The sequence below is a fragment of the Dermacentor variabilis genome, chromosome 7, assembly GCF_050947875.1.
Source record: "Dermacentor variabilis isolate Ectoservices chromosome 7, ASM5094787v1, whole genome shotgun sequence".
Lineage (NCBI taxonomy): Eukaryota > Metazoa > Arthropoda > Arachnida > Ixodida > Ixodidae > Dermacentor > Dermacentor variabilis.
The window spans coordinates 97,244,845-97,253,287 of NC_134574.1; the positions used below are offsets into that span (position 1 = coordinate 97,244,845).

At 41.4% G+C, this 8,443-nt stretch overlaps 1 protein-coding gene across 1 annotated transcript; it reads left to right on the top strand.

Moving 5' to 3' along the window:
* The first annotated feature begins 4,734 nt into the window (after window positions 1–4,734).
* LOC142587661 (uncharacterized) lies at window positions 4,735–7,865 on the top strand. The gene is made up of 4 exons (XM_075698824.1): window positions 4,735–4,853; window positions 5,725–5,819; window positions 6,569–6,891; window positions 7,452–7,865. The coding sequence occupies exons 2-4, from the start codon at window positions 5,738–5,740 to the stop codon at window positions 7,692–7,694; spliced, it is 648 nt and encodes a 215-aa protein (XP_075554939.1). The 5' UTR covers window positions 4,735–4,853; window positions 5,725–5,737; the 3' UTR covers window positions 7,695–7,865.
* The last annotated feature ends 578 nt before the right edge of the window (window positions 7,866–8,443 follow it).

The window sequence follows — 8,443 nt, forward strand, 5'->3', positions numbered from 1 at the left end:
AGCTTCTGCGGCTTCGTCAACTGCATTGTACATGCTTTGGGAAGGTTGTCGGATCTGAGTCGCACTTGCCTGCTGCACCGCAGTGCACGTTTTCGCTTTGAATGAAGAGATAGGAAAGATGTGCTGGCCTTCCTCTTCTCGGGGTTGTGTATTCCACAGTCGTTTTTCGTGCTCGAGTAAGAATTCGTGCACCCGACGGCCACGCAACGCATCAGCATTCTCCCAACAGCTCGAATCCCGAGCTCAACAGGGAGAACGCACGCCAATAGACAGGTCCGTGAACTCGCAAGTGATGCGAGATGCAGGCGTCGTCTGCATAGGCGTTATTTATTAACTGCAAATAAAAAAAATAAGAAATTACCAGCCCTGCGGCTTTGCTAGGATTACTTTGAGAGTACACGCTAGGCATTGATAGTCAATCAAAACCAAGCGAAATTTCGTGGCAGTTGGACTTTAAGGGAACCTTGCAGGTTTTTGGTACATATAAAAAAAAAGCAAATTGTTTCAAAATGTAACCGATTGTGGAACGCCTTCGTGAAGTGTTGTAGAATATTATATGTGGTGTATTGTAAATTAAGGAGCTATTTCTTGGGGTTTTCGACAGGTTCTGAAATTACACAGACAATTTTTTTTTCGCAACAGAAAAAACAATAAGTTGATGTGGAAAATTATTCTATCTCTGTAGCAATGCTCAAGCGGGGCATTGAGTGCGCTGCTGAAAACTATTTATCATCACCGCATTTGGTTTCTACTGATTTAGCAGTGACCGAGGCAAAAGAGCATCTAGTGCATTATCTCTCATAAGTGCATGTAGCAGCTCCAAACTTGTCGCATACAAATCTCTCGTGCTGCCTATCCTAGAATATGTGAATCTTACTGGGACCCGGTTAAACAGAATAACTTACATAAATTGCAGAGAGTTCAAAGTAACACTATCAGATTTTTTTTAATAGTTGCCGTCCCTCATCTAATACATATTTACTTAACCGAGCAGGATTGAAACGAATACTAGAAAGTATTAAATATATCACCTAAAGCTTATGTCTAAAATTGTTGAGGGTCAGTTAAGCAGGCTAAGATCTGATTATATTTCATTTTTCTTATAGGATTTCACAATACAATGACATCCCTTTTCATTAGTCTTATTTCTGTTCAGAAATTACGTCTTTAAATATACTTTTTTTCCCGCGAAGAGCGGTAAATTGGAATAATCTGAACATACGCGTAGTCACGGTAGATGATATTGATTATTTTCAGGCTCTTCTCGAGGTGTAATACTATTGATTTTCCGCCACCAAAGGCTTGTGTGCGTGTTGATATAAATTATAAGATAGTGATAGCCATCTAAAATCGAACAGTTCATTCGTATTGACTGTTGTTATGAGCTATGTTAACGGAAGTTTTGATGTACATGTTTCCTTTTAGCATCCCGGAAGAGCCCCTGTAATTCAGGTTAGCAGTATAGTGAATAAAAGAAATAAATGAAATGAAGCCTACACCACAATTTTGTCCTAAAGGCAGGTGGATGCGCTGATTTAAGTCATTCATGATGAAAAACGCTACAGTTTGAGAGACCCTTCTAATTCCCTCTTCATGCACACAATGAATCCGTAAGATATGCAGACCACCTGCGAAGTGAATTGTGGCTGTTTATTTATTTTATTTTTTTTATTTATTTAGGACTACTGCAGGCCTTAGAAGGCCCAGGCAGGAGGGGAAAGGTACGAACAAAAAAGGGAAAACAACAGATTGTCGAAGGAGTAAAAAAAACGCTCCGGAAAAATGTAATAGAAAGCAAAAAGGCATAATGAGTAAAGCACCTAAATAATGCATAGAGAGTGGCAGATACACATTGAAACACTGTTTTACAAGCACAATTTCAAAGCACTGGAAATGTAATAGAAAAAAAAGAGGAGCGCACAATTCAAAATTACTAGAACGTGTAAATCAATCCAGATTATCAGCTAGCAACACGTCCATGCCTGTACTCTGTCTCTATGAATGTTGCACTTATCATACGCAAACTCTCAGCGTTTTATTAAATACTAATCATTCGCATTATGCAAGGAACAGGTAAATACATAGAAACTAGTATTAAAGGAAATCACTGGAATGAGGAATATGTATGCAAACTTTTCGTACTTGCATTTATTTTACTTGTTGACCGAGATACACTGGAAATAAAAAAAATACAAATATTAAGTTTATTAAAAGACAAATACAGATGAATTCAACACAGGACTACCGTTAATTTTCATACAATTGCACTGAACGGCAACTCATAAAGAGGCTAACAAGTTCACACAGCAAAGCAATACGGTGCAATTGGCGGATATGTCTTGCTCTGGCAGATCGCACGAGTCCAAGCATGCAATCCCACAGACTAGCCTAGCTGATGTCTATAGTTATGTGGCTCGGACAGAGTTGCCCACTGTACGTGGCGCCATTTCACCGTAAAAATAACTGCTGTTTCACCTATTAAAGGAAGGTTTCCTAGTCTAGCTGCTCCCACTTTCTTTATGCACCAAAGCCATGTAAAGCGAGAGCGTTGTTTTCTTTCAAATAGTTCGTGTAACATCGGGGGGGGGGGGCATGTTTCTTACGTTTGCAACAGTAAAAATACACGCGCTGAGGTGAACGCCGTGTTCCTGAACGCGACAAGTATGTGGCGTCCGTGAATGTAAGGCGTTGGTACCGTGAGCACCGCCCTTGACTTTCCTTGTTTACATCGCAACGTTGGCCATATGGGTGAAAACGGCCGCCGCTATTGAGCAACGTGGTGCAAGCAACGTCTGCTTGGCAGCGCGTGGGGCACCACGTGACGAGGTTGTACTTCTCTCCCGAGAGAGTGTGAGCGAAAAGAGAAATACGAAGCAGCTCTATGGCGCTATCAGCGCACGGAGTGGAGTCGAGTCTTTTATAGGCACAGATAATAAATATTGTGTAGGATCTCCGTCACGCACTATATTGCTCTTCCCGAAGCACTGCTCGCGAAAAACAGGCGTGTATATTCAAAGAGAAATCACTGTTTTGCTATTCAGAAATCACGATTTCAGGTTACGGTTGTCGCGTAACGTCAGCCCGAGAGCTTTAAAGGTGTACCGTGCACTGGCGGCACGTTAAATATAATCTGGTGGTCAAAATGTGCCTGCAATCCCCTGGTATGGCGTGCCTCGTAATGAGATCGTTAGTTTGGTGCGTAAAATCACAGAATTGAATTGAACTTCAGAACCTTAAAGGTGCTTCCTTTGTACAACTAAGGTTGATTGGACTGTGAAACAGACTGTACACGCTTGACATTGTGGCACTGTATTGCTCTGTGTCTTGGCTTTTGGCACTGCGGGAAACCGAGCGACACTTTCGCATAGTGTCTCTAAGAGCGGCCGTACAGGTAGCTAGCCTCAGATAGACTTCTACAGTGCAGCACAGGAAACCTGAGTGCGTGCATGTTGAGCTGCATACCTTTGATTTCTTTGAGTTGATTCTCCTTCCTTCGATCTTTGTCGAGCGACTCACCATTGCTTATGCAGGGTATATCATTGGCTCGAGATTTGACTTCTTTCAGTTCACCTTACTGAACTTTTCCATATCTTCACATTTTGCTTGGGTATCATCTGCTTGTGGCAGTTTTCTATGTGACTGTTTTAACTGCGGAATATGTAAGTCCAGATAAATTACTCTTGCATTCATGCATTAAATAAAATAGCAAAATTACCATCTGAGCAGTAAACATGAAAAAAATGCGTTTTAGAGCAGCACTAAATCAGTAAGTTATTAAATGATTGGCATAGGCCGACAAGACTTCTTGCTGTTAAACGCTTGTACTAGGAAAATTATTAATATTCCAGTGAATAAATATTGCCAAAGCTCTCTTATAGTTTCCGCGGCGATCACTGTGAATGCTAGCATCTCATTTGTGCACAACTCCACTAAATTCTAGGCGGTAATCAATAGTACCTTCAAACATTGTCGTGTATTCGTTTGTACAAATTGCTAGAACTGAGATACTCCATTGTTTAAGCAAGATGACAAAAAGCACATGAACTATCAAATTAAATTATCCGTGAGACCGTTGAGGAGTTTCAATCGATTGTATAGACACTTTATCTCACAGTGAATGCAACGTTTCGCACGCACCAATCAGCGACAAATTTGAGTTCTAAACAGGTTGTGTTTTGTGCGATGAGTAAGGACCAGGTGATAACGGCACTTCCAGTAAGTTGCAATAAAAACATTATCAGTGGTATGTGCAGTATAGAAATGCTTGTTAGGTAAGCGGCGGTTTAATACCTCCGTAATTGCGAAGTACTTAACATAAAAGTCCTCATTTTAGCTGTACCAACAGTAGAGACGGCAAGCTTTTGAACGCGCACGCTAAGCAGAGGCACGAGCTTTACATTTTTGGATGCTTGAGTGTTGGAGTTTTCGCAAATGGGACACTCGGCATCCTGAATAGCCAGAAACAACAAAAATAATGATCACAGGCGAGGTGGCGTCAAAATAACACAAAGACAAGTGAAAGTGAGCCACAACACGAATGTGGAAGGCATTCTCATGAATGATGTCACCGCACGTGTCACGAAAAAGCCACTTTTGTTTCTTGTGAAGCCGTCTTTCCTTGTTGAGGTTATTATCGCGCACAATGGCGCTCGTGCTAAGGCGAGGATGAGCGCATTGCTTGTGCTGGTGAAACACGCACACACCAAGCGCATTCTGGATATAAATAAAGGTACAACCGAGAGGCAGGGTCTTTGCAGTCCGGCTACTTGGAAGACTGCAGTTTATTTACACAGCGCGAATCGCACGTGTGTCAGGAACATTTTCGGTTATAAGTGAGATATCTACCAAAGATTGTGAGTAGTCTTTTATATTTCTTATTGACATATTATCAGTTATGTGAACTTTTTACGTTAGCTTTGGAAGTGCCTTTACGATAAAGTGCTGGACAACATGTCATTTCTCCTCGGGACAATCGTATTTGTGCAATTCTCTATCGATAAGGGGTTGACATGCACGAATACTGTATTGCTGTTACTACTTAAGACTGTTTAACTTTGTTGGATCTGTAGATTCAGAATAGTGATACCGAACGGAAGTAGGTTAGTGAAACACAACATTTTCTTAGAATTGGACTTTGCGGCTCTTTAAATAGAGCGAGAAGACCGATGCTGGTATAGCGAATTCAGGTCAATGAGTCCATCATATGCATTGATACCTGGGACATTGCGCATTTACTGATATTTTTCCGCACGGATGATTCGAGATAGCGGCTTAAGGTTTATTACCGGGTACAAAAGCATTGACTAACAGAGCTTTCATTGAAAAAAAAGTTGAGAATTGTGTATTAGACTAGTATTGAGAACATTTGTGAGGGCGCGAGCATGGGGTAGTTGATTTGGCATGCTTCTTCAAAAGTGTTGTGGTGTACATTTGCCCATCAAATACTCAATTGATGGTATTTCTAGTCTTTACAATTGTACTTTTCCTTAGTACACCTGCACCTGAAACAATGTAACCGTAACGTTCGACATAAATATTGTTGGCACCATCTCTCTCGATCGCAGACGTGGTAATATTACTTCTAGCGCCTCAGCACAATTTGCCCACTGTCCTTATTTTCGTTGTCGTTGTTGCTGGTAAACGTGTGTAAAACTCCGCTACAGAAGAAAATGGTTTACAGAAATTCTGAAATTTACGACATATTTCTTCGCACTTTCTTCGCAGTGCAATCTACAAGATGAAGATGAGAACACAAGTGGTCTTGCTCGCTGCCTGCGCCGGCATTGTCATTTGCGTTGCACAGGCCGACAAATTATCAGGTAAAGAATCGCATGGAGAATTTTATAATAGTATCCGTATTGGGATTCATAAATGTTAAGACAATTGAGTACAAATATCTATGCTTCTGGTTGTTAGTAACGCTTGACTGAATACAACTATCAATGTTAACATAAAACAGCGGGATGGGGTATACTGACGTACCAGTTAGATAAATTACAAAATTTTCTATCAGGTTAACGTTTTACAAAGCTTCGTATTTCTAAGTTAAAAACATCGTCCCTTCAACTCTACACTTTGAAGCGAAGAGTTTATGACCCGAAACTAATAATTATATAGATTGAGAAAATAAGAGTACGTGTCGTTAAGTTTGCATGTATGTTACCTGCCGCACAAAGCTTGAACGAATCATGTTGATCTGTAAAAAAAAAAGAAAGAAAATTATGAGCGAAGTTCTGTTTTTATCGCAAGACATGACATCATGATTTCAATAAAAAATTGCAAAACTGTATGCCGTATCACAAAGCTTTGGAGTTTATATTTATAAATACGTTGCTCGGCGAAAGTCCGCGTAGTTAAGTATGTGGCCTTTTGCTCTTGAGAGGGTTAGCGCGAGCTCTAAGCCCTTCAATGTGTATATGCTTTCTATATTTCTAGCGATTTTTCAGTTCTGTCTAGAGTAAGCAGTCTGACTAAATACATGCATGTAATCGCTACATTGCTAATTGCCACTTGATTAGGCTGTGTGTGGTGCAGTGGTGTAAAATGTTTCACTTTTTCCGTGGTGCAGAGAAGTGCGACTTCTCTGACCTCGACCTGGAGAAAATGGTCGACAACATTGTGCGGCGGCTGCCCCAGTCGCACTCAACACCAGGACAAAAACCGGAAGAAATCGTCCTCGGAATAACCATGGACCCTCCTGTGTTCAAAGGCTTGGATAATTTCGAACCTTATGGTCCCTTGTTCAGCTATTGTCGAAAGGGCGCCAAGCTCGTCCAATTAGACCTCGTCACTGATCGCCTCATGGAGCTCTCGGCGGCTTGGAAAACTTGCGATGGAAAGGAGGGAGTCATTGGAACTTACGGAACTGCCAGAGTTACGGTGACTTTTGAGGTAACACACTCGCACCACTGTATTTGTGCTTTACTTTGCTGTGTGCACTCAATACCAGCAGGTTTATGCATGACGAGTTGATGTCGCCGCAAAATTTTGCCTATGTGAAGGCACTATTAATCAGTAGCCGCCGCGGTCATTGTTTATGAGAATCAGATGGAGCTACGAGAAGCAGTCTCGGGAGCTGCAGGTTGAAGTGTGCGCTCGAGCTGTGCGATTTTTGAGTTTTAACATCGTGCTATATACTCGGGTAAGCTATAGACATACCTAGCATTCGTCATATTCTGTGAAAGTATGGCGATACTTTCGTGCTATATAGCCTCGTATTTCAATCTATGCACTTCATAATATCGTCGCCGTCACACGCGTCTGCCGTGGTTCTTTGTTTCTATTAAAACCTAAAGAAAGCACGCAGGCCAACTTGATGTCCACCTTTGTGATGTGGTGCGTAACCTGTAACCTGTAAATGTAACCTGCTCACCTGCTGATTTAGGATAACAAGTTGCACATCAGTTGCGGAGTGGTTATTGCCAACATTTCACGTGGTCCTTTTTTTCTAGGTGGTCAACGTGACTGGAGAAGATAATTTCCAGGATAAAGGAAAGAAGCTGGTTCTTCATAGTGACCCGAATCCTGTTGAAGTCAGTCTCGTTAGCGTATACATTCGAGGCGTAGGAGAACTGTTGAGTAACGTTGTAGCAGCATCTAGGTTATTTCTGCCTAAGTTGCCCACGGAGTTATTTACTAACGAAGTTATATTTCGATTCCGGCAGATACTCAAGGATTTAACTGAACGTCCTTGACAGGCTGGTTAGGCAGAACGTAGTCAGCGCCATTCATGGCTTGCGGGCATTCTAGGCTACAGCTTAGATCGCATACGATGTATTGAAATGTAGCAAACTAGTTCGGCTATGCACTACGAAATATTTTCAATTAGGGCGCCCGTTTTAATAAATGACTCTTATTTTTGTGTATGTCTCGCATCGATTTCTCGCACGTTGTTTCCTTCCTCTGTGGGATATACTTAGGCGCAATGTGAGTAGTAGTCATACTCCGAAGAGACGAGCACCTCGTGTGTTTAGGTCATTCATTTCTCGCGAAAAAAATGAGCATCTAATTCTAAAAGTCTATTGCTAACTCAATTTTTTTCTATAGTCTATATGCACCGGTGCCTATTTCAAGATTCAGGCCGGTATAGCTTACCAACAGCCTCAAGCAAGGTAACTTTCTCTACCTCATTAAAATAACATATTTTATTTCCCAGCTCTTGTTTAATTGTAGAAGAGAAAAAGCGGTTCTCCCGTGGTTCAATACAGTTTCCTACCTGCATTTGCACAGGCTTATTCTTACATTGCAAATGCGAACAAAAAAAGCTGTTGTGAAGGTAACAACGTTACACGGAACGGTTTTGGTAAAAAATCTCTCATGCACCGACGTGCTGCTGTACCGGGATTTGAATACACAGAATTGCTCTGTAAGCATTCATCCCCTCATATCGTAATTCATAGGCTACAAGTACAGACTCAGATTATGATTTGTTGGCAACCCTGCT